We start from the raw sequence: 20,635 nt of genomic DNA, 5'->3' as shown, positions 1-20,635 counted from the left end.
CTTTTCTAATGAGGAAGAGCTTGAAGAAACGCCGGTCTGGTGTTAAGCAGCTTAGGAAATGTCCTGCCTCAGGTGCCAGAAACGGAGTTTCACTCTGTCACTTTTGCGTTTGTACGGACTGAAACTGTCAGCATCGCCAAGTGAAGTCAGTTAAGTTGTGGTACAGAAATGCTTCATGAAGACGAGGAAGTGTAGTAGATGTTTGTTTGTTTGTTTGTTTGTTTGTGTGTGCAAACAAACACTGAGCGTGCTGACTGCATCTGTACAGAGCTCATTAGGCCAGTAAATCGCCTGGTGTTTGCCCCCCCCCCCCCCCCCCCCCCCACACACAGCTCCTGTAACAACCCCGTCATTAGGGACCCACGTTTCTGTCTATTCACATCAGTCCCAGAGATGCAACAAGCTGGATTGATCCCCCCCCCCCCTTTAAAGCCGGCATATGTGCGGATCACACAGACTCTGAGTCATCAGCCCCATGCTGCGAAGTGGATGCAGTTATCCTCTGAAGACGGCAGCGCATGGCAGCGACATAAAGGACCGATCTGCTCTCAGCAGCACAAACCAACACATCACAGTCTCATAATTGCCCAAAACAAATCCAGATACTAATCTGTGCCTGTCTGGTGTCATGTGACGCTAATTCTGTCTTTTCATCTGGATACACATTTGTTAAAGATGTCAAAGCTCTTCATGAACGACTGGGTGTCACTCTTCCTTCAGTCCTCCTTCTGGAGCTTTTCTGAGGAGCGCTTTTGGTCAGAGCTCTGAACGATGCCGCTCTCAATCCGATCCTGTTTAATCCAAAAACGGGCGAATGGGCGGGACAAGTAAGGCTAGTAACTGGGTGGAACATGATGACCCAACCTGTCACCGTAACACCGTAACTGTAACCTGAAACCCGATTCTGACGTGAACCGTCCCAGCGGAGGTTCAGGCAAACGTAGCTAGTTTAGCGTTGTCTAGCAGTCTGATTCATCTGGAAAGGTCCGGGCCGATCTGGATGGTGGCTGGATGACAACCTAGAGGCCATCAGGCTGCACATCAGTCTCCAGCAGGCTGCTGAGCTGTGTTCCATCCTGGAAGCCCGGGCAAACCCCGAGCTGGTCCCAGCAGTCCCAAACCCGCCGGCTGCTGGCCCGGTCAGTCAACCCAGATGAATGCAGGACGACCCTGAAGGTGGCCGAGACAAACCCCCCTTCAGTTACCCTCAACTAGCAGCCTTAAAGGTACCTGCTGCCCTGAAGCCCGGATATGTTTTGTCTTCAGACTAGGGCTGTTCGATTTTGCCCAAAAATAAAATCTCGATTTTTTTCTCTCAAAATCCGATTTTCGATTACGATTACGATTATTTTGCGAATTGACAAAAGGCAAAGAAATTATTTCAAATATGCTGTTTTTTTATTGAACATTTGCCCCATTGGGCTTTAAGTGCAAACTTTGCTCTTATTAAACCAAAAATGAATGAATAAAGTGTAAAACTCTGTAAAATAAGTTGAAAAAAAGTTTTAAAAAATATAATAAAGTTTTATCTCTGAAAAAAGAAATCAGCAAATCAGCACTTGCAAACATACAGTAAGTTATATTTCCAATTAAATAAAACAAGACATTTTCTAATTAAACTAAACTGGGTCTTTGCATGCTAAATAATAATGCAACCCATGAAGGAGGTAGAGGTGTGTAATGTCAGTCATTACATTTGCTATTCACATTTGCAAGTTTTTTGCAAGGAACACGAGCCGGTCTACCGCATCTGGCTTGAGGGATGCCTGGTGGCATGTTACAACGCCCCCTCCTACACTAAAGAGCCTCTCCGATGGGGCACTTGTCGCAGGTATTGAGAGGTATTTCCATCAATCATTAATATGGTATCAATCATTAATATGTGTGCAGACAAGGTTTAAAAAAAAAAAAAGTGAAAAATCGATTTTACGAGTTTCACATTTTAACATCGTTCTAATTACATAATCGCGATTACGATTTAAAATCAATTAATCGAACAGCCCTACTTCAGACCGTTGCACCCGGGCGGGGTAATCTTTTAGGCCCGGGATAAATGTGTGGTTGGGGTTCAAGACCGGCCCTGTTGTGTGATACCAGCGGCCTCAACCTGGGAAGATGCTCACACTTCTGATCTGTGGATGGTTTTTGGTCCAAAAACTTTTATTGAAAATAAACAGACTTAGGAACAAACAAATAAATACATATAGACGATATTCAAACACATTTTCGGTAAAAAGTTCGGTAAAAAAACTCAAACTACTAGATGTGGAAGTCTGTTGACTTTGAGGGGTGACGGAGACATCCTGTATGTGTGAGTTCACATATACCACTACTGAGGATGGCAAGTACTTTGTACTTAAGTGCAGATTATCGTGGGCGTCACCTCTCGGGTAACCTCTCACTTCCCCTAAACGCCCGTGCCGTGTCAAACATATACAGTATCTCTGCTTCACCGTGAAGCTTTAAAAGGGCGTCTTTAGCGTGTGATCAGGGACATAAGGCCTGAAAAATCATCAACACGCCAAATCAGAGAAGAATGACAGAGCAACTGCGATGGCGGCGTGAACAGGTTTATGCAGGTCCATACTCAGAGCTTTCAAATGATTGATCAGTTTCTCGTTGCCCCTGACGACCATCTCAAGAAAGAAAGATCCAGGTCTTAAGCTGCTGAGTGATGTGTTATATAAGTTCACAAACCGTCACATGGAAGCAAAGTGCGGGAACACCAGGTGACGAAGACACGGTGACGCATCGAGGCGTCTCCCGGGAACCACATGATCTTCCTGGAAACGTCTTTTCTTTTCCCAGAGCTCCTACAGCTGACAGAAGCTGCTGGGAGCTCGTTTAGTTACCAGATAATAAGTGTTCAATTATCGTTTAATATAATTATACGTTTAGATTAAATCTAATTAAATGAGATGATTTTTGAGGCCGCTGCTGGTCAGGACATAATGAATCAGATCACCGGCATCCGTCTCGAGTCGGAGGCGGCGGATGTGACACCGCGTTATGTAGCCGCGTGCTTTTATTTGCTGCTGCCGCTCTGGGAGTATCAGAGCACGTGATGGCGGAGCGAGAACGTGGGAGACGCCGCCGAGCCCGAAGCGGCGCTCTGAACACACAAGCAGAGCAGCAACTTGCCTCTCCGTAATCCAGCACCTGGGATTCGAGGCACCGGGTCAGAGACAGAGACAGCCGCTCGCTGTGGGAGGAGCACACTCAGGACCCGTACCTGGGGCCTGCGGGTCTCCAGAGGTGCATGTTGTCTGCTCGCGCTGGGCCCAAACCCGGCCCAGACTAGGGATGGGCGGTATGGACTAAAAAATGTATCACGATAATTTCTGGCATTTATCCCGATAACGATAAAAATGACTATAAAAAAAATACCAATTCAACTCCACCTTTGTAACTATAAATCTATCTCGCTCTCAGATCCGCCATGTTTGTTACACAAAAACCTCATCAACAGGAATTTATCCTTCTTTCTTTCTTTCTTTCTGGCTCATTTCCTTCCTTCCTTCCTTCCTTCCTTCCTTCCTTCCTTCCTTCCTTCCTTCCTTCCTTCCTTCCTTCCTTCCTTCCTTCCTTCCTTCCTTCCTTCCTTCCTTCCTTCCTTCCTTCCTTCCTTCCTTCCTTCCTTCCTTCCTTCCTTCCTTCCTTCCTTCCTTCCTCCCTCCCTTCCTTCCTTCCTTCCTTCCTTCCTTCCTTCCTTCCTTCCTTCCTTCCTTCCTTCCTTCCTTCCTTCCTTCCTTCCTTCCTTCCTTCCTTCCTCCCTTCCTTCCTCCCTTCCTTCCTCCTTTCCTTGTTTTCTTCCTTCCTTCCTTCCTTCCTTCCTTCCTTCCTTCCTTCCTTCCTTCCTTCCTTCCTTCCTTCCTTCCTTCATGTACGTTGTGCATGGATTTAACGCAGAACCATAAATCAGCTTTACACAAAAACGTGAGATGACAAATTCTTATCGTGAGGAATTTTTTTGACGGTATATCGTGAATGGTAAAATATCGCCCATTCCTAGCCCAGACCCAACCCAAACCTGGCCCAAACCCAGCCCATTTCTGCAGTTTTCTTTGGCCCACGTTTGGTTTCAACTGACGCGTGGCGTCCTCTGTTCGCCCCCCCCCCCCATAACATCGCTTCACTGTGTCTTATGTCACAGAGTTTGGGCCTCACCCGGCTCATGCAACACACGCCAAAACCCAGGTCTGGCCCAGTTCAGGAACACAGCACTTACCGGTGCTGTCAAAGTGGTCCAGCTCGGGCTCAAATGTGTCTGCTGTCTGGAAGAAACTGATCAATCATTTGAAAACTCTAAGTATGGACCTGATCACAACAGGGTGGCTGGATCAAAGACCTGAATCAGCCCAACCGGACCTCCTTTTCTTGGTTCCAGGAGACGTTCCAGGAGAACTGACTCCTCGGGTCCTACGATGATGTTGTGCATCGAGGTGATTTGGGAATAAAAACATACAGTCGGAGCTTGATCTGACGCGACAGGATCCAGCCGGCGACCGGCGGGCGGCCAAACGAACCGGAGAGCTCATCGTCAGCAGCCACCATCCACGGATGCCTGCTGCGATCGTGAGCTCACGTTTGCTGTTAATTCATCCGCTCTGGCAGAGCAGCAAGCTCTCCGAGCCAGCGTAAAGAATCACTAGCACGCAAGCGAGCACGGCTCACGGCTGATGTGCAATCCAGCAGCAGCTGTCAAGTTCATCTTCACAGCCAGATCGAAACAGGCCAGATTTACTGTATCTTCTGATTAAGAGCGGCTAAAAAGACTTTGATCAGAAGATCTATTCCACAGTTATCGCTCATATTTGTTGGGGGCGTGGCCCAGTGTCACTCTGTCCCCCGTGTGTTGGTTGTTTGGCGTTTCATCCATCGGGGGCCCTGCAGCTCACGATGTCTAACCGCAGGAGATGGAAATCCCAACGTTGCTCACTTGTGTGACGTTTGCCAGACCTGACGGACATCTTGGATGACAATATTCAGCTGTTTTTGCTGCAGATCTGCGCAGACTCGGGGATCACCAGTCGTGATATGATCATATATGTGGGGACTGGTTGAAGACTCCATCCTGACTGTGATGTTTATAAAAGTGACCTGTGTATATCAAGCCAGTGACATCGCAAGGTTCTTTGTTCTCATTGCTGCTCCTTTCAACATTTTGACATTTGACGTACAAGAGTTTACTTGAGGAGCCTCGTTTGAGACTCGCGCTGTGTTTGGGGGACAGATACTGAGCCGGAGCCATGTGACTCACCTGGAGATGTGAAGAAACTCTTTTCTAATTAGGGTACCGCATGAAAACAAGAGATCTATTACTGCAGGTTTAAACTTTACAGACTAAAAGACAATACAGCTCCAGTTAATTTAATTCAGGAGCAGCAGCAACAGAGAGCAGGGTGTAATCACCAGGCTGGAAAACACCCAGCGCCAACAAGATAGATTATCTGAAGTGGGTTGATGTTGACGGCTTCCCGTGCATGGCTCTGCAAGCTTGTTACAGGTGGCACAGTGAATGCTGACAGGAAATGGACAGAAGGAAGGGACCTGTCCGGCATTCAAGACGTTTGAATAATTCCATTTTTCAGCTCGGCTCATGTTAACCTTTGTTTGCTTTGGGAAACGTCGTCCAGCTCTCGAGGTCTCCGTTCCTGCCGCCAGCAAAGTAAAGCTGAGTGCTGCTCCCGTCCTGGTCGTGTCTCGTAACAAACGCATCTCCCTTTGTGACACCACATCAGAAGTTAGTGATGAGACAGACTCGAGGTTGAAATCAAGAAACAGAACAAATCTTATGGGACTTTTCCACTAGTACCTACTCGGCTCTACTCATCTCATCTCAACTCAGCTCGACTCAACTCGGCCTGGTTTCCATAACAATTCAGCACCTGGAGCAGAAGTAGGAGGTTGGAGTGAAGCTGCTGTGACGTATTTGATTGTGTGATCTAAACGAAGAAGACAACAACAGTAAAGATGTAGAACCTGGAGGAGATGATAAATGTGCTGCTGGGTCTGTGGCTCGTGTTCGATATCAAGTTAAAAAATGAGAGTGAGAGAAGCTTCAAGCAGTGCCGCTTTTTAATGTTTTTAGTTTGTCTCTGCGCTGCTGAAAAGTCCATAGGTAGCCGCGAGCAGCTATGTAGTGACAGAGCTCCTGGTAGATCTGGTCGTTCCTTATCGCCCGTTTAGATCCCTTTTTAATTCTCTCCTCAGCCACCAGGTTTATGAACATCTGCACCTCAGAGTTGGAACACCAAATAGACTTCTGCGCTGCCATTGCTGGTCGAATAAAATGAACAAGAAGCCGCCGTCAGAGTCGCTCTTTCACTGATGTCACATCCTGACGTCTGACTCCCAACCCCCCGACCAATCGGGGGCCTGTAGTGTGATGACGTCAGATACAGCCGACTCAGCCGCTTAGAACCTCGGCAGAGTAGAAACAGAAAAGTATGTACTCGGCACGGCTCGACTCATAGTGGGAAAGCGTCAAACCGAGGCGAGTCAGTACTAGTGGAAAAGCGCCATTAGTTTGCCAGCAGCATAACCTCCTGGCTCCCTGAGCTCAGTCCAAGCCAGACCCAGTTTGGTCTATTAGTCTCATTAACAGCTCAAGATACTGCATATTCTCTTTAAAACGAGGCCGTCAACCATCCATGACAGCCGTGGTCCAGATCACCGTCGGTTCGTCCATTGGTGGTCTCTGCACCGGGCGAGCCGCTTCGCTCTGGACCCATCCAGCCCCGCCCAGCGCTGGGCGAGTTAAAACCGGAGCTTTTGTTCCGTCTCTGCTATTTTGATCAACACCTGCGGAATATGGCTACGTTCACACTGCAGTCCTTAATGCTCAATTCCGATTTTTTCCCATATCCGATTTTTTTGTGTGGCTGTTCACATTATCTTTTAAAATGTGTCCTATATCCGACTCGAGTGTGAACGCATCGCGGCCCTGAACTGACCCGCATGCGCAGAAGCGTGGGATGATGACATGGATTTGCATCCAACAGGCGCCTGTGAACTGCCAATTATCCATCAAGCTCCACAATTATCATGTTAACATTAAATCAGATAGATTTGTCAAGGACGTTTCTCTTGCATCTTTATCATTGTGCGGGCATGAATTCTCAGAGTTTTGCGGGAGCGGGCGGGAGTGGATGTAAACACTGCGGGCGCAAATGCAGCGGGAGCGGGCGGGAGCGGGATGAAGAAAATAGTCCCGGGCAGGGCTCTAGCTCCGCTCCCCGGAGTGTCAGCTCTGCTCTCCGGCGTTCAGCTGGGTTTATCACCTAACACACGGCCCAGCTCGCTGTAAAACGGGAAGGTTATGCGACCACGACCGCTTCCTGATTTGAATCCTTAGCTTCTTTATTTAGTCATGCTTAAATTCAGCGGGTTGTCTCGTCTGATCTGAGGTCGTAGGTGAAAAAGGTGAGCGCGGAGGAGAGGCGGAGGAGAGGAGGAGAGGAGGGGGAGAGGAGGAGAGGCGGAGGAGAGGCGGAGGAGAGGAGGAGAGGAGGAGGAGAGGCGGAGGAGAGGAGGAGAGGCGGAGGCGGAGGCGGCCCGGAGGGACCCCCGCCGTCTCCCGTGTCTCCCCCGCGGCTCGGGGCTCTGCGTGTGACGTCAAAGTCGCATTAATTCCGACCTGCCTGTTCACACTGCGGTCGCATTGCAAAACATCAGACCTGTATCCGATTTAGAACCACATATGGAAGTGACCTGAATCTGATTTGAAAAGATCAGATTCCATGTGACTTGTGCTGTTCACACTGTCATAAACAAATCGGATCTGAGTCACATATGAGCAAAAAATCGGATTTGGGTCACTTGGGAGCTGCAGTGTGAACGTAGCCTATATGACACGAATGTGACTCCGAAGGTTTACTTTAATACTGCTGGAGACATTTTATCCACAAAGAGTCCGTTTCCTCCATCAATCACGCAGGACAACGTCAGCGGTCACACCTCCATGCTTGATCTCTGTTTCTGCTTTATTCTCTCCTTCAGTTTCGGACGTTCGATCCGTGTAAACAGCTTTGGTGCAGTCATCCGGACAACCCGTACTTCTGCAAGACCAAGAAGGGCCCGCCTCTCGATGGAACCGAATGTGCTCCCGGGAAAGTAAGTCTGCTCACATGCAGGGATTCGGGGTCGAGGGACGGCGATGGATTGTTCATTCATTCATTCATTTCACTTTATTTTGTGTAGAGGGACATTGTACATTGATAAACATTTTAAAATGTAAATATACCCAATTGTAGCCAAAAGGCTAATTTGCATTGGCAGTCCCCCTGCAAGACTTAGTAAAAAGATACAAGCAACATTACACGACACACAAAATCAACAACAATTAAAAATCGCACAACACTGCAATAGTTAATACAATAAACAATTAATGATCAAAGATTTGAGACGTTTTAATCCATTCCTTGAGATTTCCCTTAAAGGAAGAGTATGAGGGACAATCCCTTATTGCAGATGGAATGCTGTTCCAGATTTTCCCGCCTACAACAGATAACAGGTTCATCCCAAAGGTGGTTCGTCTATGGGGTATTTCACAGTCCCCTCTATCACACGCCCGAGTGTTCATACCACCCACAGATCTCCTTCTGAAGAACTCTTTCAGCAGCGGTGGTGCAAGACCATGAAGGGTTTTGTACACAGTGCAGGCATATCTGAAGGCTTTACCATTTTGGAGGCTTAAAAACATTTATGAAATTAATTAGATTTTTTGTCTTAAGATTTTTATTCCTTTTTTATAAAGGGATTCAATCGGCTTGAGTGCTGTGGAACATGCTAATGACCAGCTAGCAATAGTCAATGTGTGATAGGATCATTGAATGGAAAAACTGCACTGTCAGTCAATGGGATTCTTATTTGTCTGAAGTTTGCCAAGCCATATTTAACAGAGTTACACACTTTCTTGATGTGCTTCCTGAAGGAGAGTGTCGGGTCCAGGAAGACTCCCAGATATACGATGGATTGTTGCCCCCGTCCCTGCGACGCGGGGCTGGAACAGCCTCCGCTGCCCTGCGAGGGTTGTAGCTACGAGGGCCGAGAGCGAGCTCCAGCACTGAAGCAGGCTGGCTTGCAGCTCGGGCTTGTGGCCCGGGCTCACAGTCTGGCCACAGGTCTGCGCAGGCCAATTAGGCTGTCCCACAGCGCCGAGCTGGCCAGGGTTGGGTACAGTGGGATGGTCGTGTTGAGACGGGAAAACAAGTTTCTGTGAAAGCTGGATGTCTCACTGTGTTTCTGTTGACTGTTGCAGAACAAAACAATTGAACGACACAAACAGACCTGACGGACGTTGACGCTCCGCACCAAATTATAAATAATATGTTGTTTGTCCCCCCCCCCTCCCACCCTGTTTTCTTGTGCAGTGGTGCTACAAAGGTCACTGCATGTGGAAAAACCCAAATCAGGTCAAGCAGGACGGCGCCTGGGGTTCCTGGAGCAAATACGGCCCCTGCTCGCGCTCCTGTGGGACTGGAGTTCGCTTCCGGACACGGCAGTGCAACAACCCCGCGTAAGTCAAGTCCACAATCGGGGGGTGGCGGGGGTTCGATTCAGATCTTGAAAAGTTGGAGGAAAATCCGCCAACCAAGAAGCGTTTTTTATTTTCTCATTCATCTGTCATCATGAGGAGGTCTCAACATGGCCAAACGTTATGTTTGTGCATTTCTGACTAAAATATTAGCTCCAGATGCGTAAGAAAAAAGGGTCCAGTTTATATGAGTTAGTGGGAAAGGTCCCCTAAATCCATTCACGTGGATGGTGCCAGCAGTGATATCGTCCCTTTTCCTCCGGTACAGACCAATCCAATGCAACAGGTGGGGGGCGGGCTCTATGCCTTGACTCAGCCAGTCAATCATGGACTCCCACGTTGGCTTTGGAGAGGAAAGTCGTATTTCGTCCCGTTTGTCACACACAGAGCCGCTCGGTGGCCCGAAACAAGACGTTGTTTGTGGTCTCAAAAACTCCAAATAATAAACACTGGTAACAGCTGCAGGAACAGACACACGCAGTAGAGATGGGCAATCAAATTTGCTTCATTTGGATATAAAAAAAACATTATTTGATTGAGCTTTCACAAGGAAAAAGGTTTCCTAGAATATGTGTGTGAAAAGTCAATTGGGCTGAATCCCATCAAAATTATTAAAAGAAATAACACAAAGTTTAAGATGCATTCCACAGAACTGACTGTGAAGTTTAACAAACCTTCCTCAGAATCACTTATATTTAATGATTTATTTGGTATTGTGGACAGATCCAGGATGACGCTGATGAGGCCCTGCCCTCCATTTTCAGCTTCTTTTCTTCCGTGTTGTTGATGGAGGTGGAATCTTTTATCCGAATGTATATTTTGTAAAGAACTGAATGAGAGTTTTGTTGTTACAAGAAAGGTTACTGAGGAGAAGACGTGCAGACCTAAAAACAGACACGCGTGTGAATAAAAGTCAGCCTCACATGCGGCTGGAAGCGGAGCAGAGGTGGGCTGAACCCTCCGGGGATCACCATGACAACATTGCAGCATTGTGACTGTATCTGGGCAACAACCGGGCTGGTGATGTCACACGTGCAGGGTTCGGTGCCTTTTTCCCCCGTCGACCACCCTCAAGGTCTATTTTCAGACTTTTTCATCTCTTTATTCAAACTGTGATAAAAAAATAGTTACGTCCACATGTTAAAAAGGATGATGTTGTTTTATTCAGTAAAGAACGTGAATGGTGTTTCCTGGTAGCAGATGAGTTGCTGTACGGGAAAACAACATCATGGTTGTCATGTGCTGAAAGCATCCATCCATCCATCCATCCATCCATCCATCCATCCATCCATCCATCCATCCATCCATCCATCCATCCATCCATCCATCCATCCATCCATCCATCCATCCATATTTTATATATCCACTTAGGAAAATATGTCCACACCCTTAATTACACATCAAATAAAACCTGATATGGTGGATAAAAATTCACCTTCATACTAGGGCTGGGCGATATCGACCAAAAGTCATATCTCGATATTTTCTAGCTGAATGGCGATACTCGATATATATCTCGATATTTTTTCTGTGCCATAATTGGGGTTTCCCCCAAAGCATTCTAGCATAGCATCTCTGTTAGCTTCATTTTTTACTGAGGCAAACCCTTAAAAAAACAGTTTTAATACAAAGCCTCGTGCCAAATGTCACACCGGTTCCTTTATTAACAGAGGTCTGCACAATATCAAAATGTATAAAACAAATGAAATAAAAATAAACTGCCTGCATATATAGAATAAAAATGCTTCTTGAATAAAATAAAACAAAACAAATATCCCTTTCCTGCATAACAATTAAATTAAAATACACTGTACAATTAATACAATGTAGACAGTAACAGGCAGACTTTTCCACTGAGGTTGGTAGTTGTGCAAATAACAAAACATTTGTGCAAATCTCAAATAAAACATTCAAGTCAATTTGTCAAAAAATAAGCTATATCAAAATTAAAAAAAATAAATATTTTTTTTTTTTTTTTTTTTTTTTTTTTTAAATCGATATAAACGATATTGTCTCGTACCATATCGCGTTTGAAAATATATCGATATTAAAATCTCGATATATATCGCCCAGCCCTACTTCATACACATGTGGTTGTCATGGATACATCTAAATATGGAGACCAGAAGTGATTATGTGTAAAAGTGTTTATTTTTGGTGCTTGGGGACCAGCTCCTCTGATGCTCATCCATGTCCTCCGCCTCCACAGACCCTCCAACGGCGGCCAGGACTGCCCGGGGATCAACTACGAGTATCAGCTGTGCAACAAGGAGGACTGCCCCAAGCACTTTGAAGATTTCCGAGCGCAGCAGTGCCAGCTCCGCAACGCCCACTTTGAGTTCCAAAACGCCAAACACCACTGGCAGCCCTACGAGCACCCCGACGGTAAGCCGGGGAAATGTCAGCGTGTGGTCTGCTTTCAGACTTGTGACAATGAACGTGGACTAGTTGGGGGCATGCGGCTTGATCCTCGGACAAATATTGTGTTTTAGACGGGGTCGTCTCTCAATCCCCCCTTCGGTTCCTGTGAAGCCCGCCGTCGCTCTGTCGGTACGTGGACTTCAGAGCCATCCCAAATCAAAAGCCGCTTTTCGGTAAAAGATTATCGCCTTTTGTGCCGTTGCTTTAATCCGGCGTCACTCCGGGGAGCTCTGGGCCGCTTGTTGGTCCTAAAATGCTCTGGACTTTTGAAGCCAGTCCTGCAGAAATATGAGCGTTTTTATGCTCGACTTTTAAACGCCACCACGGTACATCTGAGCTCAAAGTCTGCTCTTTGGCCTCATCTTTTCACGACGGGCTCGTCGCCGTGGTGAGCGGGGCGGCGAGGGGCGGGGCGGGTCAATCGTGTTATCGTTCTTGTGTGATCGATGGTTTCTGCAATGTTTCGTTGTGTTTTCTGGGACTAAAAGTCTCATCAGTGAATCTGCTGTTTGTTTGTAATTCATTAAAAGAAATTCAGCGAAAAAAAAATAAAAGTAGAAGTAAGACAAAACACTTATATAAAGAATACGTCTTTATACATCAGAGGATCTGAACCCACTGAGCTGCTACTCTGTCACCCGCCGCGTCCGTTCCTCCTGCACATGTTTTAACCGCTGGGTTTCAGTTAAACCCTGAAGCGCCGGCCTGTCGGCACGACTATTCTCAGTTGTTGGTTTGGTCAGAGCTGGTTTTATTGGACGACTGTTTAAATCTAGGTTTTATTCATCTCTTTTCTTTCTTGGTCTAAATGTTGAAGGATTTTCCTCAGAAAATGATCGTTCCTGGACCTCAGACCTTCCGTCAAAATCCCGTCTGAACGCACGAGGAGAACTGAGCGCTTGTGAGTCTCCAACTTCTTGGTGTGTTGAATCGAGGAAGTTTGTCTCTTTCAAGCTCTGCTAATTAATTGAATGCATCTACCAAAAACAACCGCGGCTGCGTGAGGAACCACCTTTTAGTGTCTGACCTGCACCGACCCGACTTTATCTCCAAGCCCAGCGCCGTGCCGAGTCTTCAGTGAGCGCTCCCGTTGCTCCAGTGGCGGCGACGCCTGTAAAACCCCGTCAGAAACCAGTTAAAAGCTTTTTATTCGGCTGCAGGAGCTTTTTAACTTCTGGGTCTGGCTGCCGTTGCCATGGTGACCCGTACCGATGCCAGCTCCGCACAGCCGATGTATGTCTCTTAATTAAGGGCTCGAAGGCGTTTTTACGACCCGCAGTCGCATGTGGACCGGTTTTGGGAGCGGGCGTGTACTTCTGACGTCATTCACCCACCAGAACCCATCACTTGTTGAGCAGTTTTCCTTCCAATAACAATCTGACCATCTGTCCTTGTAGCCAGCAAGAGATGCCACCTGTACTGTCAGTCCAAGGAGACGGGAGACGTGGCGTACATGAAGCAGCTGGTGCATGATGGGACTCGGTGCTCCTACAAGGACGCCTACAGCATCTGCGTGCGCGGAGAATGTGTGGTAAGAAGTGTGTGATTTACACTGGCCTTGAGTCTGCGTCACATGACACGTAAAGGCACGTTAGGATTATTGACGATTTATCGGGAGATTTCCCAGCAAACCCGACAGAAAGCAGCCGCCGGGGCGAGGGCTCCGATTGGCCCGTTTGGAGCCGTAAACGCGGCCAAACCGGCCCTCGCTGACGGCAGCCGCGGCTCATAAAGGCAGAGGCCTTCCTGTTACTCCCATGATGCACCAACCCATTCTGCTTTCTCACATTTAGCGTCGAGGGTCATCGAGGAGCTGGGAGCCAAAGCTAAGTTTGATTAATGTGGTTTAGGTGTAACACCTGCTCAGGAGAATGAGACCCGGAAATGTTTGGTACTTAGTTCGGTACGTTCTGTACCGGTGGAAGTGACTGCGAGGAGGAGACGTACCAGACGCAGTTTGCAAAGCCGTGACCCGACGGACGAGTTAGACCCCTCAGAGGAGACCGGGTTCCTGTCAAACCCCGTTATGAACGTTAGCTCCCTGCATCCCGCCGCAGAAAGCAGCCCGGCTCATCCGTCTTGTGTCTCTGGGTTTCCAGAAAGTGGGCTGCGACCGGGAGATCGGCTCCAACAAGGTGGAGGACAAATGTGGAGTCTGCGGCGGCGACAACTCTCACTGTCGCACCGTCAAGGGGAGCTTCACCCGGACACCCAAGAAACCTGGTAAGAACTGCTGCTGGGACGCTCCCGGATCCAGATGTGCACGCTGACGCGAATCAGTCCCCCGATCCAGATGTGCACGCTGACGCGAATCAGTCCCCCAATCCAGATGTGCACGCTGACGCGAATCAGTCCCCCGATCCAGATGTGCACGCTGACGCGAATCAGTCCCGTCTTACGAGGACTCGCGTCTTTGTCTAAGGAGTTCCTGAACTAAAACACGTCAATTTCTAGATGACTTCTGTTAGTACAAATACCTGCTAGTATAAATACCTGCTGATATAAATATGTGCTAGTACAAATACCTGCTGATATAAATATCTGCTAGTACAAATACCTGCTAGTATAAATACCTGTTAGTACAAATACCTGCTGATTTAAATATCTGCTAGTACAAATACCTGCTGATTTAAATATCTGCTAGTACAAATACCTGCTGATATAAATACCTGCTAATACAAATATTTGCTAGTACAAATATCTGCTAGTACAAATATATGCTAGTACAAATACCTGCTAGTACAAATATCTGCTAATACAAATACCTGCTAGTACAAATACCTGCTAGTATAAATACCTGCTAGTACAAATACCTGCTAATACAAACACCTACTGATATAAATACCTGCTAGTACAAATACCTGCTAGTACAAATACCTGCTAGTACAAATATCTGCACCAGATATACACCAGAACTAGATATAAACCATTATCAGTCTGCCAATCCCATGCATGTTTTCATTAACTTTAATGTATTTTATTTCTGGTGTCTCTGTGAATGTTTCTGAGGAATAAGTAATTCTAACATCTGAAAGCCAACTTCTCCTAAAGAGAGCTAATAAGGACGTGGAGACAAACTTTGATTCATGTAGAGAGGGCTCTTTTCTTGTTGCACCATCAAGAAGGGCGTCTGATATTTCACATTTGAGATTCCCGAGGTGGAGAGCAGCAGCACAGCTGGACTCTAATGAGGCATTAAACCAACTTTGGTCTCCTCTGAGAGGGCTGGTGCTGAAGCTGCGAGCGCATCACGCTCCGAGAAGTCATGAATGTTAATCGTTCCTGCTGCGGATGAGCTCCTTTGATCCGAACCTGAAACAGCAAAATGATTCCTCGCTGAGAACATACAGTCATGTGGAAACCTCCGTCCGCCTCCTGCTAGTCTCATTGGTGTAGAAACGTATTGCAAAGCACGCGGTTGCGCTGGATCCTGCTGTAAGGATACTACAGCCTCAGACAAACATCAATATACAACGTCTCTGCCGTAACGTCGTTTATTTAACAAAGAAGAAGCAAAAAAAGGGGGCTTTTAGTCATGTGGGCGATCCTAAGTGCCTACTTCCATAGGATTTAAGAGGGTGGTTGCAGCCCGATGCGTCTTGTCACCGGTGCTGGATGAGGTCTTTGCACGCAGCTGTGCAGACCTCTAGAAAAGCAGATGTTTGGACCTTTTACTGCTCACAAAGCCTCCTCAGAACTAGGGATGGGCGGTATGGACTAAAAAAATTATCACGATAATTTCTGGCATTTATCCCGAAAACGATAAAAATGACGATAGAAAAAATACCAATTCAACTCCACTTTTGTAACTATAAATCTATCACCACATTCAGTCTTTGGAGCCCCCAAAACACTGCTCTAAAAGAATACTAAATGCTACTAAACTACACCAATGGGAATTTATCTTTCTTTCTTTCTTTCTTTCTTTCTTTCTTTCTTTCTTTCTTTCTTTCTTTCTTTCTTTCTTTCTTTCTTTCTTTCTTTCTTTCTTTCTTTCTTTCTTTCTTTCTTTCTTTCTTTCTTTCTTTCTTTCTTTCAGGCTCATTTTCTTCCATCCTTCCATCCTTCCTTCCTCCTTTCTTTCTTTCTTTCTTTCTTTCTTTCTTTCTTTCTTTCTTTCTTTCTTTCTTTCTTTCTTTCTTTCTTTCTTTCTTTCTTTCTTTCCTTCCTTCCTTCCTTCCTTCCTTCCTTCCTTCCTTCAGCTTTTACACAAAAACGTCATCAACGGGAATTTATCGTTTTTACCACGAGATGACAAATTCTTACCGTGGGGAATTTTTTTGACGGTTTATCGTGAAAGGTAAAATATTGCCCATTCCTCCTCAGAACAAAGGTCCGGTTGATCTGTCGTAGTAGCCGCACTGCGATGGCGGGAGTCTCATCACCTGACCGTTGGAGCATGAATGCGTGAGAAGAAAACGCGTCGACCCCAAAGGCCAGAGCAGACCCCGTCAAATATGGCGCCGGTCCGAGAGCCCGAGCGGTGACCCGTTTCAGCGAAGGAGAAAGCTTGTTTGTGTTTTCTAACCGCCGTTACCTCTGAAAAGCTCTCGAGCTGCAGCCGCGTGTCGGCGCGAGCCAGAATACTAAACCGCCTGGTTTGTGCTTTGCCAGGGGACGGAAACACGGGTTCTGACCCGGTGCAGCGTGCGTGTGCTCACGCCGGCATGCTGGAGCAGCCTGGTGCTCTCATTTAAAACCTCCCTCCCGTGAAGCCGGACCGGGGACTTATTTACAGGTGCACGTGTTTCTTCACCTCTAACTCACTCAATCGCTCACATCTTAACAGGAAAACAGTTGAGCAAGAGAGCCCAAACCGACATCCCCTCACCGGAGAACACAATATGCAAGTATCCATGGTTACCGAGTGCCGTCTCCCCTAGAAGGTCCCGTCTGGCTCGTAGTGCAGATGGATGTTTAACAGTAGATCTGAGCAGCTGGCGTTTCCTCCCTGTCGTGTTACTAACGGAGCGTCGGGGACTCGTCGTGCACACAGCTGGTTACCGCCGTGAGTTGAAACTGACAAAAGTAATGAATGATCCTTTATTGGACAGCGATTGATGAAAATCAGACAAAAAACTATAGAAACTGACCTGGACATCAGTTGGTTTCCATGGTGACGTGTTAGACTAAAGTGTTCTCCAATCAACATCTCGGGTGTCTTCAGCCAGTCTGACTGTTTAAAGGGTTAAAAGTGTCCCCCTGCTGGTTGGCATCATCGTGTTCACCACACTGGACCTGGACCAGAGACATGAAGGAGACAGTTGTCTGAGGAGACCAGGAAGAACCTTCTAGACCAGCATATTGGAGGCTAGAAGTCTCCACGCAGCTGGATGTTCCCATGACAACAGATGGACATTATGCTCAGAAGTTCAGACACCAGAGAACCTCCTAGGCGTGGACACAAGAGGACAACTGAGGACAGACAAGAGTCCAGAACAACTTCCACAGAGATTCAAGGTGACCTCCAAGGTCCAGGTCCATCAGAGTCAGATCATCCATCACTGGTGGACCCAAAGTGGACCACCGAGGAGGACTCCACCGGTGGAAGAACACCAGAAAAACCACACTGGACTTTGTCTAAATGCATATTAACAACCCATAGGGGTGTAACGATACACTAATCTCACGATACGGTACGATACACGATACTGAGGTCACAATAACGATACGATACGATATTATAGCAGTATTTTTTTAACAACCTTGAATGAGGAACATATGACTGGAAAAAATGTCTTTTATTTGAAAGACACAAAATACAAAACAATACTGTGCATTTGCCCTATTGTTACAGTTTGTAATGCTTTATAACTGTTTAAGTTTTAAAGAGAAAGCCAGGACAACCATTTTCCACAAACTCAGCAGAAGTTGTCCTCTGTTTATCCTAGTCACGACCCGAAAAAGGTTTAATTTAATAAGGTAAGGCTTAACTCTACACCAGACTTAAAAGTTCAGAGCTCAAAACCCCGCTAGAGTCCCGTGATCGGGACCGCAAAAAGGTACTACTTTCTTCTGAGCGGAGTAAGATTCTGGTCCGCGGGTCGAGGCGCAGTCGGCGCGCGCGGTCGGATGCGCGTTTCTAGTCAACACAATAGATTAATATTAATGATCCAATATCGCGATACACCTTGTCACCTCCACGACACGTTTCGTGACGTTTTTGTATCGCGAAATTTCGTGGCACGATATATTGTTACACCCCTAACAACCCATAAAGCTTCTGGGAGAACGTCCTCTGGACGGATGAGACAAAACCGGAGCTTTTGGACAAGTCTCATCATCTCTATGTCCACAGATGTAAAAATGAGTCCTTCAAAGAGAAGAAGATTGGATCTGCTGTGAAACATAGAGGAGGCTCAGTTCTGTTCTGGAGGTACCGGGGGACTTGAGGGCCAGAACACCTGTCTACAGGTGGACATGTGTCCATGACAATCAGAACACCTGTCTACAGGTGGACACGTGTCCATGAGGACCAGAACACCTGTCTACAGGTGGACATGAGGACCAGAACACCTGTCTACAGGTGGACATGTCTCTCTGAGAGGACACTTAAAAGGTTGCACAACAAAATATTAATTCAAATCCAAAAATACTTTATTCTCGGAGGACATGGATGAATCTGTCCCCGACAGTTTTATTTGCTTGTTTTGGCAAAAACACAATTAAAAAGTATTTTCTAGGTCAGTATTCAGCTTTTGTCAGTTTCAGTTTGTGTCGGTGGCGTCGCAGGTGTGTGTCCACGTGTGTGTCCAGGTGTGGAGGTTGTTGTCACGGCCGCGTGTCCCGGAGGTAAGTGCTTCAGCAGCCTAACCAACTAACCTGTGTGTCGGGTGGAAACGTCCCCAGATGTTGGACAGCCGTTAGATGTACGTCAGATGTACGGAGACGTAGCTCCGGTCCAGTGTGTCCGTCTGCTTCCCCGATTAAACGTGCCCCCCCCCCCGCAGGTAACGCCGTCGACGGTGACGACAACACGACGAAACACTAACGTGTCTGTCTTGTTTTGAAGGGAAGACCCGGGGAGCCTTCTCTCTGCCCAAAGGAGCTCGAAATGTGTTTTTAAATGAATCGGAGGACTCTAGAAATGTCGTGGGTGAGTCCCGGCGGGTCTGTGGGCGGCGGCCTCCCCGGCAGAAGGCCACTTTGCAGTCCCGTAGTGTGAACAACCCGCTGGCCGTTGAAACTCGCTTTCATTCACATCCTCGGACGAGTGGAGGAGCCGCCGCGCGTGTGGATGTGAATGAAGCACCGCAGCCAGTTTCAATAAAACTCTCACCTGCAGAGAGGAAGCTGCCCCCCCCTCCAAACATTTCTGTAGAGCAAAGTGATGAAAGCTTCTGAGCCGTGGGAGATGTCCACCACCACAACCTGTCCTCTCTCGTACCTGCTGACCTCACCTGTCTCTCTGTGTCTTCTCCTCTAACCCCCCCCACCCCCCACCCCCGACCTCCTGCTTCTGCTACCGCTGCTGAAAACTTGGCAAAGGTTACCTTAAGATGTTTCTCGTTCCTCCGGGAGCTAGACATGTGATCGTCCAGGAGCACGAGGCCTCCCCCCAGACGCTTGGTAAGTGACACGTCCTGCAGTCGGAGGACGCCAGAGGTCTGTCCCCACGGCCGTCCTCAGACTGACCGGAACACACCCGTGAAAAAAACCACAGCACTTAAACTTTTCATCATTTACTTCCAGCCGAGAGAATTAGCTCTCCAATGCCACGTTCATTATTCATCAGTGCATTAAGGAGAAATGTTTTTCACTTTCTCTCCGATTAAAGTATCATTACTTTCATGAGATTTTTATCACATTTAGGCGAATTTACAAACCCGAGTGATGAATAAATTAGGGAGGTTCAGGCGCCGCTCGTGTTGTTCAGGTGATGTAAGCGCAGGTCAGGGTGGTTTTTATTTTTGAGGCTTCAGGTAAATGTTTTGTTAACAAAAAGGAACCCCACACAGGTGTGACTGCTGCCCTTTCAGTCTGTTTAGTGTTTGTTTTAAACACATGGTCAGACCCTCGATTGGCTGACTTTGATGCTAACCTATGATGCTAATTATATCGGTTTACATTTATTCTGATCAAGTTGGTCCAAACATTCACTTTTCAAGCGTTGCTGCTGAAATGAGCCCTCCCAGAGCTGAGACCAGGACCAGCTTTAATTTAAAGCGATTTAAAATGTCAATTTAAGTAGTGAAATGTTGCTCTCGCCAACCGCTGCATGTGCTCATTCTGAATGATGTAAGGAGGCTGATGCGGAGGCATGTTTACTGCCGCGTTGCATCACCACTTCTCTCAGTAACAGTCGCTCGGGATCTGACAGGGAGGAACCGCTGCAGCTTCACAGGCTCGGCGTTTTCCCAGTGTTGCTTCAAGTCAGATCTCAGAATCTGCTCTTTCCTGTTTCCATCGTTTGGCGACGTTCCCGGTGGGCAGCGCCAGTTTAACTCCTGGACTCACCCTCCCCCCGAAGCTCAGCCGTTGCATTAAAAAACAGCTACAACGTTACAGAGGTATCTAACTGTTACATTAATTATACTTCTTACTTTTAAAGTTAAAGGTGTTTGGATTTGTCGGTGTCAGCCGCACTCTGGTTTGGAGGAGTGGCTGTCGGCGGATGGGCATGGCCGTATCTCAGGTACGGCCGGACTGGTTTAGTGACTGAAGCTTCACAAGGGG

At 47.1% G+C, this 20,635-nt stretch overlaps 1 protein-coding gene across 1 annotated transcript in view; it reads left to right on the top strand.

Moving 5' to 3' along the window:
• adamts3 (ADAM metallopeptidase with thrombospondin type 1 motif, 3) overlaps window positions 1-20,635 on the top strand; it is a 173,177-nt gene that overhangs the window by 112,833 nt on the left and 39,709 nt on the right. The window contains exons 11-17 of the mRNA XM_061730722.1: window positions 8,002-8,115; window positions 9,375-9,520; window positions 11,748-11,923; window positions 13,357-13,490; window positions 14,059-14,182; window positions 18,972-19,055; window positions 19,448-19,528. Of these exons, the coding sequence (XP_061586706.1) occupies window positions 8,002-8,115; window positions 9,375-9,520; window positions 11,748-11,923; window positions 13,357-13,490; window positions 14,059-14,182; window positions 18,972-19,055; window positions 19,448-19,528 (859 nt within the window). The remainder of the gene's footprint in view (window positions 1-8,001; window positions 8,116-9,374; window positions 9,521-11,747; window positions 11,924-13,356; window positions 13,491-14,058; window positions 14,183-18,971; window positions 19,056-19,447; window positions 19,529-20,635) is intronic.

Source organism: Cololabis saira, chromosome 9 (assembly GCF_033807715.1).
Source record: "Cololabis saira isolate AMF1-May2022 chromosome 9, fColSai1.1, whole genome shotgun sequence".
In the NCBI taxonomy this organism is placed as follows: Eukaryota; Metazoa; Chordata; class Actinopteri; order Beloniformes; family Belonidae; genus Cololabis; species Cololabis saira.
This window is presented reverse-complemented; position numbering and strand designations above follow the sequence as displayed.